Source organism: Bombus huntii, chromosome 12 (genome assembly GCF_024542735.1).
Source record: "Bombus huntii isolate Logan2020A chromosome 12, iyBomHunt1.1, whole genome shotgun sequence".
NCBI lineage: Eukaryota > Metazoa > Arthropoda > Insecta > Hymenoptera > Apidae > Bombus > Bombus huntii.
In genome coordinates this window covers 4342381-4362330 of record NC_066249.1, presented here as the reverse complement: position 1 = coordinate 4362330, position 19950 = coordinate 4342381, and the positions used below count along the sequence as shown (strand labels likewise).

Here is a 19950-nt window from a genome sequence, read left to right as displayed (position 1 = left end):
CTTCTCATTCTAGAAATTTTTCCTACCTTCGACGTCGCGAGGCTAACTCGCCGCGTTCGACAAGAAGACCCATGAAACTTTTACGTGTATCGAACCGCGCTATTTACGGTTAGAATGCGATTGCCGAAGTAGAATCGCGATCCGCTCGAGCGGATCTCGCTCTGTACAATCTCGTCGCGACGATCGGTTCTTTCGAGAGCAGTACGTTCGAAAAACGAGAGAAGAAGAGAAGAAAGGCGGAAGGAAAGGAGGAAGGAAAGGAGGGCAGAGAGGAGAGAAAGACGCGACACGATGGAGAACGAGAGGGTAAAGTCGAAGGCGTTGTTCGTATAAAGGGTACCGTGACCGTTTGGTATGCCGGGCAACGCGACAACATGCTGCGTTATCAGAATTATTGCTGGAGCTCGCGTTTCTCCAACCAATACGAAGTTAATGCGGCGCGTTAACATTCGTGGGGTGCGCTCGAAAGCTCGCATCCCCGCAAGCTGTGGCCGGACTATCCCGTTTCAAAGGCTGGCCTGCCCTCCTGCTACCCTCTTCCACGTGCCTTCCGCTTTGCTCTGCTTCTCCTTCGACCCACCCCCGTCCCTCCTCTTACCCTGCATATTGCTTTCGCGCACGTACGCATATGTCGCCGAATATCCTTCGTAAGGGGTAGAGACTCGGGTCCGGAGAGCTGGGCTGCTTCGCCGACGAGCCATTGTGCCTTCCAAGTAGCTGTATCACGTGCTTTATATGGCCGAATAAACTTTGGAAACCGTACGTATTGGAATTGTTCCACGGAATTCGTTAGAAAAGTCGGGACATGGGTGCGGATGCGACATTGTTCGAGAGACGAGAAAAACAAAACGGTAGCGGAACGGGACAACGAGACGAGCGTTCGAAAGCGGAGAGTCGAGCTCGGTTCTACTCGACTCCATTCGACTCGACCCACTTTCCTGTGTTTAGCTTCAGCCTGAGAAAGTTCGCGCCGGCTATTCCTTCGATCCTACGAATCGAATAACGAATACGTTTTTCTTCCAGCGATATCGATTCCGATATCGCCGCTATAAATGCCAGGAATATTACGCATCGGCCTAATAACGATCGTAATAAACTTACGAGCTACTTTATGGGATAACCGCTACTGCATGGTTTCAGCTGTTCGTACAGATGACGCGGCTCGTAAAAATTTCGTCGATAGCAGTCGAGTCGTCCTCCTCCGTCTCTTTTCTAAGCTTGCATGGGTCGATCGAAATTTTTCGTCAGCCGTATCGCATACGGAACACGGTTTCGATACTCGAGTTTCCAGCCAACTGCCTTAACTAGTACGTACGTAATATCGGGTCGATTCTACGATTATGGATCGACTCTCGATGGTTCAGCGATTCGATGGCTTAAAATTGGCTAAACCAAAGGAAGGTGAAATCGCGTCGCTCGCGATACTCCGTTTCGGAGGGTGCGTTAAACTGCTTCGCTTATTAGCGGAGATTTTTCTCTCGCTTCGTCCCTTGCGCAAAGAGGATCCCGGCGCGTCATCGGCGGTGCGCCGACAGTGTGTCACGCCGTGAAGAATCTATTGTTTTGACGTGACCGATTTCGACTCGTGACCGAGATTAAACTGTTTACGGTTAAAACTGCTGCGAATTACACGCATCCGATTTAATCCTTGATTTACGAGCGAGGGAACGCGACAGAGGGGGAAACAACCCGACTGATCTCGATCCTGGTCCCGATGCCGATCCCCGTGAAAAATCGAATCGTGGACGGAGCCCGAGTCGAATGCACCCTTGACTCGTGCCACCATGGACCCACCACTTTCACGACCTTTTCGCCAACGTGACGCACCCGTGCAAACGTCAGCCTTATCTGTTCGTTCGTGTTTTACGTTCCAACGACGTCCTCTTTCGCTTCGCTCGTTTTCAACTACCGCGTAACCCGACAGCGATTACACGATATTCGAACGAATTCTCTAGAAGCATGGAAAAAACATTCGCAGTACGTTTTAAGCGATTTGTACAGTCGGCGTGTTGTAAAGGCTACGAGATGTCTCGCGTTGCACATCGACGGATACGTTTACCGCGCGAGCACGCGAGCAATAGCGATAAGTCGTTCAACGCGATAGCGAACGCGATTCGATGCCAATAAATCTTTCGATAGCGAGATTTACGATTCCAGAGACGCGAGGAGAGAAGGGAAGGAAAGAGGAGAGAAGAGGAGAGGAGAGAAGGCAAGAAGCGGGAACGAAGAGGGGGCCGTGAAGAATTTAATGAAATCGCTGTCGCGATTTTTTCTAGCGCGGTGCCTCTGATCCACGGATTAGAGATGGGATCGACGTCCATGCAAAATCGAAACTTTACGATGTTCGTACCAAGTACGTGTTCCTTCTGGAACTGCACTTTTATCGCTTGTAAGTACACGCGCCGCTTGTTTCCCTGTCGTGATAACATCGTTAAAAAATTCTCTGCCACCTCGATTCGCGACTATTTTAGCTTTTTTAAATCCGCCCACCGATTACCATCGATACCGTATGCCGATACGTACTTACCTATTTACGAGGTGGACGAAAAATCGGCACAATACGTTCGACCGGTATTTAGGGACGCGCGTCGCGAAATCGCTCGCTCTTACCGTTCGAAATCGCTTTCGACGTCGGAAAGAGCAGCTGGCGAAGAAGTTTGTAGGTCGATAACGTGTATCCTTTGAATATCTCGCGGTACCGGCCGTATCACGTCCACGTTAAACGCGAAGTCGAGTTAAGAAAGTGCGCTGGGAGACCACCTAAAGTAAATTGATTCAAATTAGTTCCCAATAGCATATAATAACGCGGGTTCCCGCGGCGTCTCTATACCCTCCCATTTCGCCTTAGATACGTCATTATATCGGTCGCCGCCTAATACTTAGGTCGATAGGTGATATAACGTCAGAATTATTGGCTGCATACCGGGTGAACCATCACGCGCGGCGTACGCAGTGCCACGTAACGTTCCAGAAATTGCACGCGATGAATCGGTCAAGACAAACGTCGGGATTAAACGCGACCAACGTTCGCCGTCTTCTTCATATTTCTCTTCCTCGATTTCTGCTCTTACGTTCCTCCGAGAACAACGTTTTCGAGCACCGTGCAGCTCGATCGACGCGTCGCGGCGTTCGCTCGTCGGCAATTCCAAGCTCAACGACCGTCGTCGATCGACGTTTCGTTCTACTCGATGAATAATAGAAGTAATTATCGAACGGTCGAAAGGAATCGAGTTGCATACGAGTTCCGAGACATGGACCGTGAACACGGTGCCGAGAAAGGCAAATTAGTGTTTTCGTTACGGTGAACGGTCGAGTGTTTTCCTGGCTCCACGGGACCCGGCAAGTGTTTCGTATCCACTCGACCTATCCCAGTCGTAAGCCTCTTCAAATATCACGAATACCCTCGACGTCGTCGCCCGAAAAAGGTTTTCTCGTGGCGGCACAGCAGCCGCGACGATTATACGGTAGCACCGAAAACAACATTAACGCGTAACTACTTGAAAAAACTACGTTCGAACGCTGACAAACGATGACGCGTCCATTCTCCGTCGTCGTCGGCGTCTCGAAGAACGCAAGATATTTTAGCTCGTTTTTCGATGGAAAACTATCCTGACGAGTCGATGGGTGCGCTACTCCTTCGGCTCCCGGCTAGATAAAACGACGAATAAAAAACGAGCTTTCGAAAAAACGGAACGTTGGACAAATGTCGAAGACAACGTTTGCGAATGAACACGCGCTTTGCGACAAGAGATCGACTCCCGTTTTCTCGTTACGAATCGGTAGGAAACGACAACGACGGATATCGGATGGAAATGCTGGTTTCGCGAGTGTTCCTTTTACTCGGTAGTCAACGGTGCTATAGCTCGAGGACGTCCTCCGGTAGTCATCGGTGCGCTAAGCCTAGCAGTTACGTCGTTAATCGCGATCGGCGCTCGATGATCGGCTTCTCTGAGAAACGATATTTTTGATCTTCGCGGACGTCGTGCGTCGCATCGCATCGATTGCGCGCCGCGGAAAACCGTTCAAGAGAAGGGAAAAGAACAGCGTGACAAATTACAACGATGCTCGGATAACGTGGCTCGGCCGTAGTTGGCGAATCACGCGTCCTTCGAGAGACTCGCGACGATCGTCGAACAAGGCAGAGTCCTTTTTTCCATCGATACCGCGTGGTCGTTATCGACTGCGTGGATCGTGGACTCTGTTCGCTTCGCCGATCATCCTTCCATTCTCCGGCTCTGGCCGGAGACTGGTAGCGAAAGAGTTTCCAGCGCGGACGAATCTGTTCGTTCGGAGTGCCGGTGATCGAAAGGACACGGGTTCGTATAGGTGGGCAAGGTACGAGCGAACGAGCAAGCGACCGAAAACGAAGGAGCGAGAAGGAGAAAAAGAAAGAAGATAGAGTTCGCGTAGAAGCAGGTAGAGCGATTCGATAGCTAGACAGGCAGGTAAAGGAGGCGAGCGCGCGGGTGAGTGCGAAAGAGAAAGAAAACGAGAGGGAGCGGTCTCGCGCGCTAAGGAGGGTGGGCTGACGAGTGGCAGGTTGTACCCGGAATACCCACCGCGGTGCTTCGCTCAGTGGGGTCTCCTCTCTTATTCTAAATGCTGGCGAGCCGAGAAGAGGACCGAGCTGATGTTATCTTCACCGCTGGAGAGGGATAAAAGCTTAAAGGCTGCAGCCAACTACGATGATACCACCGGTATACGAGAGTGTCAGAAGACACTCGAAGCCTCGAAGAAGGCCTGCAACGTATGCTCGGTACGAATGGACACGAAGAAGGGTGGAGAAGGGTGGTGACTCGACTCCTCGGCTCGACTCCGCCGGACTCCGCGGAAGAGGGAGAAAGAGAGGAAGAGGATGATGGGTAGAGAGATTGGAATGCGGTGACCGGCAGGCTGCGAAGAAGCCTTCCACGCGGCGCGCTCGAACCAGACGGGCCAAGAAAGAAAACGATTGGAACGAATGGCCTAACCTTATGTTAGCCGGCTAACACCGGGGGACACTGACGTGCCCCCCGCGGAGGAACGCGCCAGTCGCGCATACATCCATCGGATCTCGCACCTATACGAAATACGGGCCGCGATCCTACCGGTATCCGTATCCGTATCCATACGCGTACCCGTATCTCGCCATTCGGACCACCCTCTCGCGCCCCTCGCAACTCTCCACCTTCCACTTCGAGGCCAGCGAGCCGCTATTTCACCAACAATGGAACCTCTGTCTATCCGGCGAACCATGCACGTTCCCGTCACATCGAACCGAGCCAAGCCGAGTTGAACCGAGCCGAGCCGAGCTGCGAAGATAGATCGCGAGAAAGCTCCATTAACGAGACATCCGTCGTTAGTCGTACACGCGTCGACGTAATCGATTCGGTCGGCCAGCTATCCTCCGACAGATATATTAGGAGGCAACGTGGATCGATCTATCGCTCCCCTCCTCGTCCTTCTCGATCGATACGCCGATCGACTGGTCGCCCGTTACGAACAGAGGATCGAATAGAGGATCGATGGAGCATTAAGATGCGATTCGCGGAGCGAAAAACGAGCAGCTACAAATAGCCGATGCTAAGAATCGGCGGAGGCGGTAGATAACGAGGATGATGACAGCAACGATGATTTAATGCCGCGCGTAACTTAATGACCGAGTTGGGCCCGAGGGCCTCGACGTTATTCTTCCGAACCATTCACAACACTCGCCGACCCTGCGCTCATCCTGCGACCCCCCGCGGATTCCGCACGGAGCTTAACCCCAACGTGCCAATTCATTTCCTCTCCTGCCGGCATTAGCCTTGCTTTATGGTAGCATTTACAATTATAATCGGCCCGTTCGCTGCCGATAACAAAACAACGCGGAACGAGAGACACCGCCACTCTCCTACCATCTTCCCATCTTCGCTCCTTTTACCATCCCGTTCCGTTTCCTTCCGTTTCGTTTCAGCCGCGTTTCTCCATCGTGTATACGTCGCCGTTGTCGCGACCATCGTCGTCGTTGTCGTCGTCGTCATCGAAAAAAGCTTCGAGCGATTCGAATCCGATTGTGACAAGCTATGCCGACAACCTACGCGTCCCCCTTCAACGACGAGGAAGGGAAGAAAAGGAGAAACTCTCGGAGATTCGACGCGTATGTCAGCTCTAGCGTGTGAAAAGATTTCGGGCAGCAGGTGTCTTCCAACTCCGACAGATGAAAATCTCGCCTAGGTATTTATCGCTCCAAGACCCAGGCCACGCCTATGTTTCGCTGCCCACAAATCTATCGACCAACGACAAACTATGTATCGGAGGATATTCGTCGGGAATCGAGCATGAGACGAACGTCGCTCTCCTTGGCAAAGAATTTAACGGGAAAAGGAGAAAGAGAAAAAAGAGCGATGCCGTCGACACACGACCGTTCGGCGATGATACCGCTAACGAGAACGAGCGCGTGAATTAGTTCGTTCGACGTACCAACGACATCCAACGAATATTTTCTTTTCCCCTCTCCCGAGATTCGCCAAACGATCGAATAAAACGCTCCATGTTTTTTCTCGCTCTGGCGTTCGTGTCAACGGTCGAAAAAAGGAGAAAGGAACGAAAGCCGAGCGTGAGTGAATCGCGAAACGAGCGAATCGAATCGCCGTACCCAATCTCGCATTGTATACGAGCTACGGACCTGGCTCATTTGTCCCGTTAATAATTATAAGAAGGTGTGACTCTGCCTGGCTCGCTACACCTACGGACAAGCATATTTATGAATCTCGGGCTGCTAGCGCGATCCGCTGGTAAAACGTTCCCAACCGGCAAACGGACGAGCCTTTGCCGGTCGCAACGAGAGTCGACGATCGTTGCATGGACGGGACATCCGACTAATTTGTTCGTTCTTACAAATCGTTTTCGGAACGTATTCGAGAAAATCTATCGCTCGAAGGATCGGTCGAGGACAAGGAACGACGCGAGAAGAAAGAAGACGGACGCGGTTGACAAGTTTGAAACGAGTTGAAAGTTGGGAACCTTCGGAGCGTAGGTAGGCGCGTATAGAAGCCTGAAACCACGGGGGGCGACGTAAACTAACCGCCGGTTAATTATTGTCCTTTCGCACGGCGGGCCCGGAATCGCAGGTCCGCGCGCGTCTGCGTGCACCAGAGAAGGGGGAGGAAAAAGTAGAAAAGGAAGGAAGGACCCGCGTAACGCGACGGTCAATCGGTGCTACCGAACGAATGAAACGAAACGGAACGGAATGGAATGAAATGGAACGGAAGTGGGGACGAGGGGCGGTGTAGGAAGATCTGCCGGTGGAGAGAGCAAAAAGGTCTGCCGGGGGTCGGGGACCAGAGGGAGAGGGGGCCGAGAACTCCCGAGGGCCTGCTAAGGACCAGAACTACCGTGGTAGCATTCAATTAGCCTCGCGGCATGTGAAATATTATTGTCTGGCTCGTTTCATACACTCGATTTTTAAAAGGGGAGAAAGAAAGGCATTACGCCGACCTCCTAACATATTTCACTACTGAATCATTCCCCCTTTCCTCTTTCACGCTTCTACTTCTCGAACCCGGTCTCCCTCCCATCGCCCTCTGCCTCTCTGTCTCCTATCTTTCGCATGGCTTTTCATGCCTCTTCGCCAGCTCGCACACGCTTTTCGACCCCGAACACTTCCGACGCGATTCTCGTTCTCCAGCGATCGTCTCCCGCCCGTTAGTTCCTCGTTTTTCCACCAATCTTTTTCTCTCGGTCTTGTCGCGGAATTAGCAGGCTGACCTGCCAGCGATCACGCTCGCTACTCCAGTAAACGAGTTTTCCTTCGATCCATCGCAGTTCCGTCGTCGCACCTATCGTCGCTCATGCTTTCGCCATCGCGCCAGCCTTCTGCCAATGAACGAACGTTCCCTCCGTTGTAGTGCGCGTCCGAAGCTCGTTACGACGTCGGAACAAACGGATCGTCGAGGGAATTTCGAGCGGTATCGGTCACGTGAGGATTTCTTTAACGCATTCACGATAATTGAAACGATCGCGATTCCCCCGGATGGAAGCGATCCAAACGAAACTAAAAGCCTTTAGTCACGAACCGTTTAATTACTCGAATAATCATAAGCGTTGATGATACGGATATGTTTATTCTCCAGAAGACCGTCTTGGTCATCGATTACGCCGCATGAAGTACAGTCGCTAGAAACGTCAACTTCCGTCAACCGATCGATCGGGTAACCGAGATGGATTAATAAAATATCGGCTAGACGCTCGTAATTTCGACGAACGACGACTGTTCGCGTTCGTCGAGACGCGGTCGAAACCGCAGACTCTCGTCCCAACAGTCAAGCTGAAATACCCACGTATCGATGTGTCCTCGGTTACGCGAACTCCGTTCAGCAAATTAAGAGCGGTTTCGACGATCCAACGACGCTTTTCTTCGTTTTATATAAATACAAAGACGGAACGTACGAACGAGCGTGAAACTTGTCGCTCGTGTAAAGGAGCGTTCAGACGGTCAATATTGTTGTCAATATTTAAGGTTCTCAATATTATCGTACGTAAGAGATCCTCTAGACGATCAATATATACTGTCAATACAATATCGAGAACCCTGAAATATTGACAATAATATTGACAATAATACGAATAGCCTGAACGCTCCTTAACATTTTCCAGACACGATGGATCAGTGGTGGAGAGTGGAGAGCATCGAAACGTATGATGGACACGGAGAAGAATCCATTACAAACAATAGTGTTCCAAAACGATTTTTGAACGACTTTCCAACGCTACGCGTTTCGACGAGAAGAAATTTCCACGAATTTATTGGAAAAACGAGAAACGCCAAAGGGTGGCAAGAGGGAAAAGATATTCGAGAACGATCGCGAGCGATAGCCAAATGCGAAGGGTGAATCGAAATTGGTAGAAACAGCGAAGCACGCGAGAAACTCGCGACAGGAACAGCGTTGCCGTCGAATTGTCTGGCTGATTTCCTGCTTCGAGTCGTCCCTTCGGAGATTCCCAGGGGATAGTGGGAGGTTAGGGATGAGCCGGTTGTGAACGGTGCCTGGAAAACCGAATAGCGGAAGGGGTTTGCTTTGGGGGTTGGGAGTGCTGATGGTGGTCGAGCGAGAAGAGAAGAGAGCAGAGGAGAGGAGAGAAGAAGAGATGAAACGAGAAGAGAAGAGAAGAGAAGAGAAGCGAAGTGAAGGGTGTGGGTGCTGTGGTCGAGAGAGGAAAAGGATGAGGAAGAGGGGGCAAACGATGGTAGAAATCGAGCGAGAGGGGGAGAAAGAGAGAGAGAGAGAGAGACAGAGAGAGCGCGGCGGAGCGTGTAATTGAGTCCCGTGCGCGATCGCTACTTTATCGACCCCCTTATGCCTACCCCGTTCCCTCCATCGCATCCAACCCCTTATTCCCTGTTTCTCTCTGTCGTAGATCGGCGCCTCTCTCTCGAAACCAACCTACCACCTTCGAACTTTATCTTTAAGCTCTCCACTCTACTCTACCGTCTCCTTCTGACGAATCTTTTGTCTTTTTCGCGCAACGATCTCCGACCCTCGTTTCTGAACGAACAACCGAAAAACATCGACTAGCTATAGGATCGGGATACCGACGACGAGAAAAAATCAAGAAAGAAGGGGAGTTTCAACGTTTCGAGAACGAATGAAAACGAGTTATCGGCCTGTTCCCGGATTTCGTTGTGAAAATGTTCGGGCGTCGTCGAAACGATTATTTTTACAAAGGTTTTTATGAAAGTCGGTGCCGTGACGATGGCGAGCGTCCACGAAACACAGACCTCAGCTATTTCGAGCGAATCGGAAAATTTATGCGACCGAACTCGATTTAGACGTAAACGTTCGATTCGACCGATCGCCAAAGAGAGGAAACTGTCGTTTCAGTAACATTATCGCCAACGATTCGACTGACAAGATTCGCGCGCACCACCCGTTCGCACTAAGTAGTCGCATCAATCTTCGATGTGATTTCGTGCTAGGTAAATTATATATCTATGAAAAGCAAGTATATCGAGCGGCGAGGGTCCCGCTGAGACTCGTCGGAGCAGCTTTATTTAACCCTGACCAATTCACACTAAAGATGAATCTACTTCCACGGTCGCCATCAAGCATCCGTGTCAGACGGATACGCGCCGCAAAATCCATACATACGAACGTCACGGATAGACATATATCAATCCGCGCTAGACATATATCGGCCCATTCGAAAAAACATTTGACAAGAGCGTACACTCCGTTTTCTACCTAAGCGTCTCTGCTTGAACACCAAGGCACAGGGTAAAGCAACGTACTACGAACAACGGCGCTCCTTTTTTTCGTCTTCCGTTTCGCCAAGACTTTTCAACTAGGCGACGTGAGAAGGAAAGCTCCTCTCATCTTCGTTGCGGTCGTCCGAAGAAGAAGAAAGTTCGTTTTACGAGTTCACCGTAATTGCCGGAACAACGATTCGTCGTGGATAGAAATTTATAGTTATCGTTATCGGATTTGCGTTACGCGAACCTCGATTACCCGCCACCGGTGCTGCTTTCAACGGAGGCCATGTACTCACGAACAATTAACTAATTTTTGCGTAATTGCACCTTGCCGGCGTACGAAGCTATTTCTCATTTCCCGCGGAGCAATTACGGTGAAACCATGATGATTATTTCGAGGCTTTCGCTCGGCGAACGATCGATCCTCGAAACAGTCATTAACCGATTGGAAGCGTACGTGCCCGCCACGGGAGTCGGGAACCAAAGGGTTGTAGCTATTTGTAACAAAATTAAATTGATCCCGGCGAGGTTGGAGATCGACGCGTTACGGATCGGCTCTCGTCGCCTCCCTCTACCACGTGCTCCCTGCTCGTTCCGCATCGCATCGCATCGCATCGCATCGCATCGCATCGCATCGCATCGCGTCTCGTCCCATCACGTCTCGTTCCATGTCCGTTCGATCCTCGTACAATTGCGCGCGTGGAAAGCACCGAGCACGGACTTTGTCGTTCTATCGAACCGACCTGAAAGGACGAGAAAATTAAGGCGAGCAGACGGTTCTATCTAAGAGGGAAAGGAACAACGATCTCTGCGAGAAAGAAGAAGAAGAAAGGAATTAAACCCTTCGGTCTCGCGAGGATCTCTCTTAAGGTGGCCGAGCCACGTAATAGAGAAATGATTTGATTAAAATGTAAAGGAGGTCCGGACCTTCTGTTTGCGCATTTCACGGTTCGCCTGTAAAAAGCACAGGGCCAGCCGTTAGACAGATGGCAGTCGCTGCACTCAATGGCCTGAGAAATTGGATCGCGTTTTAACTCCCTTACGTTTTCAGCTCCGAGCTACGGATACCGAGCTTCCAGCCGCGACCTCTGCACTTCTTACGTGCCACCACCACCGGGCCCAACTCGATTCCGTCCTAGAACGAACCGCGAAAACTCCGAACGAACTCTCAGCGCCTTCGGCGCTATTCCCATCCCTTCTTTCTTTTCGCTCGTTCGCTGTGTCAATGGACACAATTTTGCCACGGCCGTCATCTGGACAAATTGCTAAAAGAAGAAACGCGAAGCATCGATCCAACCGCGAACGCGAGTCGAACACGCATGTTTTAATCGCACGCAAACCAACCACGACCAATCGCTTTTAAGATGACGAGATCGAACGTCCTCCGGGAACGGTAATCGTTCTCTCTTAAAAAAACGAATCACGTTCCCGATTGGCGACCTCGTTCTGCAATTTGCTACCCTCTCGGATCTTTCGATTCTATTTCTCTCGACGTTTCTTTTCCACGTTCAGGTAACAACCAAGATTGATTACCTTTTAATTATCGTCCGGTTCGATTAACGGCCGGTTCGATCTGTCGATACCGATACCACACGTCCGTCGTTCGCGTTCCTTCCCTCTTTCTGTTTCCATCTTTTAGTAAATTCGAATTAGGTATACGGCTACGTTCGAACGCAATCGGGATGATTCGTGCAAGCAAAAGGTGGAAATTCAACGAGTAAAATCAAAGTGTCGGACGACGTAAGCAGCAAACTTTAGACGATCGGTAGCCCGAAGAGCGCAGCGGTGGTCAGAAATCGTATTCCGAACGAACACGATCGCTCAACCTAGCGGTGGTTCAGTGTCGTCGTACCATGTCTGTACGATCTGTCGGTTTTAATGGTTTGTCGACGATCGAAACGTGGCTCCCCTTCGCACATCAGCTTCCGATCGAGCGACAACACCGCTTCTTCTTCGTTGCCTTCGTCCGAAAGACGGGACTGGGCGTGAAAGCAAACAGAAGGGTGAAACGAAGGGAAAGGAAGGAGGAAGAAGATGAGCGAGCAGCGTGGGTGGACAATCCGGGTTCTCTCGAGAGCAGAAGGTGATACGGAGGCCACGGAGGCACGGTCGAGCGATCGTGCTCGAGAATAGGAGGGATGAAGCAGACTTTGGTGGGAGCGCGATTCTATCCAGAGCGGGGATAGCTGCCGCGGTGGGGATGCCGATGAACACCGCGGTGAGTGACGCAGGAGGGGTGCCAAAGGAGTCGAGGAACAAACCTGGTGGCAGCAATCACCATGAGTGGGCGACGCGCGCTTCTCTTCTCTACGTTTCTCCGATCTTCTCTTCTCTTCTCTTCTCTTCTCTTCACCTCTTCACCTATCTTTTCCTTTCCTCTCTTTTCCTCTTTTGGGTTATCAGTCTGACGAACCACTCGCCGACCTTTTCCCTTCGAATCCCTCTCGCTCGTTGTTTCTCTCGCTTCCTCCTTCTCCTCCTATTTCCTACCCTCTTACCCTTTTCCGCTTCCTCTGGATCTCCGTCAGTGCTCGGTTCGCGTACGTGTTCGTATCCGTGTCCGTGTCCCTTGCACGCAACCGCATCATCGGACAGCTCGCATCGTGAGGGTTGAGAAACTTTATCACTGGCCATTCCCCTTCCTCTATACACTTAAGTACTTATTTAGCACGATCACGACCTTACGATTCTTGCCGCCAAACAAACTCCTAATGTAATTCGAATCGATGAGTATCGCGCGTAGTTACGAGTTTAAGAAAACAGAGACGAGATTACGAGTGGACCACGCGTTCCAGTCGCGGAAAACGTAACAACGCCGCTTAAGTTAAACGTCTACTCAAAGTTTTACCATATGACGCTACCGATCGAGTAAGCTCGCTCACGAGGGTCTGGTAACGATGGCGTAGGGGACGCAATGTTGCCTCTGCGACATGCGGTACCGTCGTATAGACGGAGACCAAACAATTTGTATTAAAATGAGCGAGCTACCCTCGCAACGGCGAGCGATTTTATAAAAACGATTTTTTAAAAAAAGCAACGACCGCTACCAGCGGGCTAAACGGATACAAATCCAATCTTTGTCTCTCTCTCTCTCTCTCTCTCTCTTTTTCTCCGTTACCCTCTATCGAAACGCCGTGTAATTCGCAACCTCTCATTTTGTTTTATCTCGCGGAAATAAAGAGCGCGTACAGAAGTATCGTTTCAAACGCAGTGCGAAAGTTAGCGACGTGAGTAGGAGGTCTCGAGTGCTGGATGATCTATTAGGAACATCGACGAGCCTGGCGTAACGGTAAGCGACAGCTACGTACATACGTTTATAATATGCACCGAAGACGAACGATCTCTTATCGATCGTGGCAGATACGCGTAGAGAAAAGCGGTTTGACTTTCCACCGTTTACAGTCGCGTGTCATTTACAAGGCTCACCACGAGCGATCCTTGTCCTCGCGAGAAAAACGAGACGCGATACAAAATGATTCGTCTGGTTTCAGCGACGGCGGTCGTTTGCTCTCCCTCGCTCCTCGATCCATCGAGATCGGACTCATCGAGGTATGCTTGCCCCCCGTGGTTCGCTTCCATCGAAAATCCAGATCTGATTGGTGACGACTACGACGACCAGTTCGTTGTCAACCGGACATGTTAAACGAGTACGGGTCCCTTGTTAAAGATAGAAGAGAAAAGAGTCGAAACGCGATGCGCGCGTGTACGCGCGCGATCACCAACGGTGATCAATCACCTTCAAACTGCGCTCGTACAATGCGTGTCGTGCCACCAGAATCTGGCCGCTTGAGAGAGCTATTGTTGCCACCCACGTTGTCTCTCGACTTCTGCTTACCGCTCTCTCTAACGACCACGACCGTCTCTCGTTTGCCAAAACCCCAAAAGATCCAATACTCCCGATTGCTGCACCCTCCTCTCTCCGCACCCCTCGCAATCCCAATACGTATAGAGGTGCTTCTTTTTTTTCGACCGGCTATCGACCATTCCTTTCTGCCTCTACGATCTAACCACTCGATAATGCTTTTAAGCGGTTTCCAACTAATGTAATCGGCCATCGTACCTGGTCCGCGATGCTCGTAAATCGCGTTGATACGACCGATCGAAAATCTGAACTTCCAATAAACTGATATAAATACGTGGAAAACGCTCCCGTGAGACTTACCCTTCTCCGTTTGATACGACTAGTTTCGAGAGAGATAATCCTGTTAGAACGGAGAATCGCGAATCGGAAACCGAATTTTCAAGATTTCCACCGATCAGCTTTGAAGGAAAAGAACGGCCATCGTAAAGGTAGAAACGAATACGCGTTATCGGATCGATTGGATCGCGACGAGAAAAAGAAGAAAACATGCAACAACGTCGTTTATACCCCTCTGCAACCGTCTCGTGTTCGATATCCAAAAAGAAAAAAATGGAAAGAAACTAAAAAGTTTCCCTCGGAAAGGAAGCGATCCAAGCAGATAACGGAGACGCGTAATCTCGATGCTACTGCAGCTAGAAACAGCCGTTGCGGACGTATCAAAATATTCGAGCTCTGCATAATTTCTCGTGATAAGTGACAGGCTAAAAGCTGTCCCTAAGTCGAATCGACCGAATGTCTGGTTTAGTTTAAAACTAGATCTTAGACGTTGATTCTTTTGAGAGCAACATTGTCCGTCGGTTAGGAAGAGGAGTAAGAGACACGTGCCACTTATCCACCGTGTTATCGTACGACTCATGGCTGACTATAGATACCAGAAGCTGAACACTCGAGTATGTATATACGTCGGGATGATTTTCGGCTGCGTATGTACGCATACACGCGTATCGCGATCGCTGCGTTCGTCTCTCGAGTCGGCTTTTCATCCGTTTTTAAGCGAGCCGTGGAGATTTTTCAAGATCGCTCGACGCGCGCTATTAACTAACTGCGCCATTAAAAGCGTTATATCTTCCTATCTTTGTTTATTACTTCTACGAAACGAAACATTTCTTATTTGGATTCAAGGAGTAACATTTTTTACGATGTAAGACAACATCGTCCCTTAACTGTACGTGCGAACCCCTAGCACACATTATTTCTTCCTTCGCGGAAAATGCACCGACGTTGGACTTTATTTTTCTTTTTCTTCTTTTTTTCTCATTTACGTAGGAGCGAATCCCCTGTAGAGGGCTTAGAAAAGGGAAAGTAACCAGAGGAGAAGCTTAGAGATGCTTTTGACGAGTTCTACTCTCTTGACGTTCTATGGGGCCCAGCATGGTGAATGACAGGTTTGTGAAGTTACGAAGTTACGTTTAGTAGTGGCGGAAGGTGAGTTCGTGCGTACAATCTTCGGGTTATTCTTCTATCTTTACAGAGTGTATCATTTTATGCAGACGAGTATCTTCATTTCGCGTGGTTCTCTCTTCTCTGAACTTAATAATATCGCATTGAGTGTGAAAAACGGTTCATGATAGTCACAAAATGACACGATTAATAACAGCCAATACTATCAACAAGAAACTATGTTATTTTTTTTCTACCAGACCTGTATGTATATACGACGAATTAACACTCATCCTTATCGAAGAAGATATCGAGCGAAACGATATACTAAAAGAGTCGATGGTATCTCAACAGAGAGAAATATCTTCTCAATGACTTACGAAATATGTAGATCTCGCGGTTTTATTCGGCTTAACGATGACGCGAAACATGCAACGGTACAGAGCGATATAAAGACAGAAGGGAAGCGATTCTGGCACCGACAGAGATCGCCAGATACGCCTAAAACTGAGTTGCGTCAATGTGCGGCTGGAAAAATGATTACCATCGTGCGGTCAGTTTGTTTTATTTACAATGCGTGCCTCGTGTTGCATAAACTTGTACGTGTTTACCTTCTTCCAGGTGTTTTGGGGTTACGTATACGGCCAACCGATCATCGAATCTTATTCATGGACTCAATTGGGTTGCAATTAATCGACCAACAAATTTCAAGAGGGAAACGCGCATATGCCGCCTGTCAGAATTCGCTTTCTCATGGATGCGAGAATCGATTTGAAATGATTAGCGATAATGTCAAGGGAGTTCAGAGGCACGTCCGTGATGAGTCCGTGACTGGCGTACCTTCTGTGCCGACGTGGTTAAGTTGCTCCAGTACGCCAATACGTAACCACGAATCCACCTAATTGAAGTAACCACAAGGCGCAACGCGCTACGTTATACGGCAATGCAATCGAGCCAGGCAAAGGTAGACAGACCTGCCACAGGTACAGAAAGAGAGAGAGAGAGAGAGAGAGAGAGAAGGAGAAATAGGAGGAGAGAGAGAGAAAGAGAGAGAGAGAAAATGGGAGGACCTGGTTCGAAGAAGACGCGAGGACGAAGGGAGAAAAGTCCCAATAATCCATGATGGATAAGTAATATTAGTACTATACGTCCACGGTACGATTTTCTCTCCGTTAGGTCGACGAATAACCATCTGCCGCTTGTCTTCCGACGTCTAGTATTTCCATTTAGACGTAGCATTTCGAGCTTCGAACAGTACGGAATGCTAAGCGCACTCGACGATTCTTTACTCTTAAAGTGGAAATCACATATGAATTATAATATCAAATAAAGAATAACGAAAAAAAAAATACTTTCAATTTAAAAAATACAGAACAAACGGGAAAATAATTTGTTATGCATAGTATAAATATATTTATATGGATATTTTATAATGTAATTGCGTCTACATATCGTGACACGTATAATGCTAATAAATGCCACCTCTTGACTGGATACAGAATGTAAAAATCGATCGATGATCTCTTTATAATGCTCACTCATGCACCGTCCCACACATAATATCATGGTCGATCGAATTCTTTGAAAAACTTTTCGATCGCAGAAAAATGCATTATATTTTAGAAATTTGTCTCACATGTATCCAGTTCACGTATAGTAAGAAGTTTTTAGAAAAACAATAGGCATTGATTTTTTATTTATCAAATAATATAATATTCGTTGAAATAAATAATACGTAAACACGCAATTTTACTGGGAAATAAGCTCAATGCTTTCGACCAGCTATGACCTTCGTCCATACAATCGTACATGTATGTATTTTCATGAAAAGTTATATGTATACATGTATAACTATTTTTTACAAGAATTTCATACCGCGTTTGATATAGTGCAGCCAATATTACTAGCAAATTTATTCACTGAAATCTTATAAAATATAAATGCCTGTTATTACTAACCTCTTGTTCGTCGTTTTAATACATCGTATCAGTGTGCATCTGTAACGCTGATATGTACAAAATTAGATGTAGAAAGTTTTGCCAAACCAAATTCGCTACTATAAAAACAATTTGCGTGATTTAGCTGCTCAATTTCGAAAATGTACCAAAAATGAATATGTCAAAGAAAAATAATATTTCCATGTCTGTCGTCACATGCGATCAGAGGTGTCTAAATAATATACATATATAGCTTTGATATATTGTACGTTTATACATTCATTGCGAAATCTCTGACTTAGATCTCACTACAAACGTGTAATTTCATTCTGTATACTGAAAACTAATGCTTCGTTTTATTTTTTTCAAAATCCTTCCGATTCTTTATATATTCCAGAAAATGATTTATTCTATGTTATTACTCGTCTTATCGATAAATGAATAAAACGCGAAAAATAATAATCAATAGCACCAATTATTCTAATAAAAATATCAAAGCAATTTTAAACAACATAATTAGTTTTCAAGGTAAAACTTGAGTAACCAAAAAATATTCGTACAATATACATTACGAAATATATTAGCTTTTAGATAAAATTGATAAATCCCATGAAACTAATCAAGTTTTTAGTCAATATTTCACGTTGCATGGAATGCGGCCGACATTATGATATGATACTGGTGAAAAAACTGGATCGAAATTGTCGCGTTGTAATATTAGCGGCTGTTGCTTAATTTCAAAAGATTAATATTTTTTTTTCAAAAGGAACCATATACGCACGGTCGTGGATTTTCTAACAGTGCTTTATACTACGCATGAGATTTGCCGCTCGTTATTATTACGTGTAACTTTGTTTCACTTCTGAATACACATTCCTTTTAAAACTGTTACTCTTTTTACAAGAGTGTACACTTCCTCTTCTTTACTGGTTCTGGAGGTTCCAATGCAGCTAAAATAGCTTCATCAAATACATTTTTCAAACCTTTCTGCAACATCGAAAACTCTGTTATTATTACCAAAAGACTACAATAGCGTGGACATGTCTTCCTATTTAACAGATGCATACTTACTTGCGTAAGAGCACTACATTCTACGTATTTTACCGCTTTTAATTCCTTGGCAAGTTTTTCTCCTTGCTCTGCTGATATCGGTTTTTGCTTATTTTTTGCCAATTTTTCGATAGTAGCAACGTCATCTCTCAGATCAATTTGAGTACCAACCAACAAAAACGGAGTTCTTGGACAGTGATGCGTTATCTCAGGTACCCACTAAAGTAAAACGTGTACATGATTGACATTTCTTTCCTTTATTGCATAGTACATTTCATTTCAATAGTATCCTAATGATAAATAAATTGGATTGAACATAACCTTCTCTTTAACATTTTCAAATGATGATGGTGACACTACTGAAAAACAAACAAGAAATACATCTGTTTGTGGATAACTCAGAGGCCTAAGTCTATCATAATCCTCCTGGCCTGTAACATAACATAGTATTTATATGCTATATTTATAAACAAATCTTAATATTATTAGAAATTTACCAGCAGTATCAAACAATCCCAATGTATATGGATCACCACCGATCATTACTGTCACTGCATAATTGTCAAAAACAGTAGGTACATATTCGGATGGAAATTTATTGGTTGTATATGATATCAAAAGACAAGTTTTACCCACAGCTCCATCCCCTACCACAACACATTTTATTGTCTGCATGCTGATATTTCTTGTATTATCTAAAATAGCTGTATTAAATACATATTTAAAGTTAATACAACAAACGAATCACACGACACTTCTGGGAATATTGTGTACAATATGTCAATTCGACTTTAATAACAATAAACAAAGTACAAATCACTCTTAAAATTCTTTAACGCTTTGTCAGTAATTGATAAATTCATCTAAATTTTTTATATTTGACGTTATATGAAATAGACGAATTTAATGAAACCTCTCGGATGAATCACATACAAAGTCGGCCTGCCCTTAACCTTCAAACATATAACCAAATTCCAATATAAAAACTAAATTATATTAAATTACTTCCTATTACTCTTCACAATAGTAACTATTACTTTTTATATTTGCATTTTATATTACCTATAACATGAACTTATAAAAGGAAAATCGTATTAAGTTATTGAACGTAAAAGTAAAGACGATTACCTACGATTGTACGTCTGTCATTAAAGGTTAAAATCGTAACTCATAATCTTAAATCACAATGAACAATTATACAACTTGAAATATATTGGTAAACGTAAAAAAGTATAAATACAACATCTAGTACTTCAACGCCATCAAGCGCAATATATTCCACCGCACTTTATATTTATCACGAAATATGCATTTCTTTTAACGATCGTTCATTCACAACTGCTTGTTGCACACGTCTAGCACCCGTCACATATGATCATGAATATAAAAATATCTAATACTAGAGTTTATAACAATATAAAAGCAAATAATATATTTGATAATAATAAAATTATTATTAAATATTGCTTCTTATATCGCTTAAAAAATTTTCAATTAAAAAAAATACTAGA

At 46.5% G+C, this 19950-nt stretch overlaps 1 protein-coding gene and 1 long non-coding RNA gene across 3 annotated transcripts; one reads left to right on the top strand and one right to left on the bottom strand.

Annotated features, from left to right (window-relative positions):
- The first annotated feature begins 14329 nt into the window (after window positions 1-14329).
- Window positions 14330-17604, top strand: LOC126871993 (uncharacterized). The gene is made up of 2 exons (XR_007691801.1): window positions 14330-15457; window positions 15544-17604. It is a non-coding gene; the product is annotated as an uncharacterized LOC126871993 (long non-coding RNA).
- On the bottom strand, window positions 17127-19815 carry LOC126871992 (cdc42 homolog). Of its 2 annotated transcripts, none has more exons than XM_050631420.1 (5): window positions 19572-19815; window positions 18937-19143; window positions 18761-18870; window positions 18461-18658; window positions 17127-18376 (listed from the first exon to the last, which is right to left on the bottom strand). In XM_050631420.1, the coding sequence occupies exons 2-5, from the start codon at window positions 19112-19114 to the stop codon at window positions 18287-18289; spliced, it is 576 nt and encodes a 191-aa protein (XP_050487377.1). In that variant the 5' UTR covers window positions 19115-19143; window positions 19572-19815; the 3' UTR covers window positions 17127-18286. The 2 variants fall into 2 exon arrangements, with proteins under 2 accessions (XP_050487377.1, XP_050487376.1); XM_050631419.1 differs by having other exon boundaries at window positions 19568-19814.
- Window positions 19816-19950: the final 135 nt, after the last annotated feature.

Bases quoted from the DNA above. Each gene is read 5' to 3' on its own strand.
- LOC126871992 (XM_050631420.1), bottom strand. From the start codon at position 19,114: ATGCAGACAATAAAATGTGTTGTGGTAGGGGATGGAGCTGTGGGTAAA. The intron at 18,659-18,760 runs GTTATGTTCAAT...GTTTTACTTTAG, and splicing joins TTGAAAATGTTAAAGAGAAG to TGGGTACCTGAGATAACGCA. The intron at 18,377-18,460 runs GTAAGTATGCAT...TCGATGTTGCAG, and splicing joins AATGTAGTGCTCTTACGCAA to AAAGGTTTGAAAAATGTATT.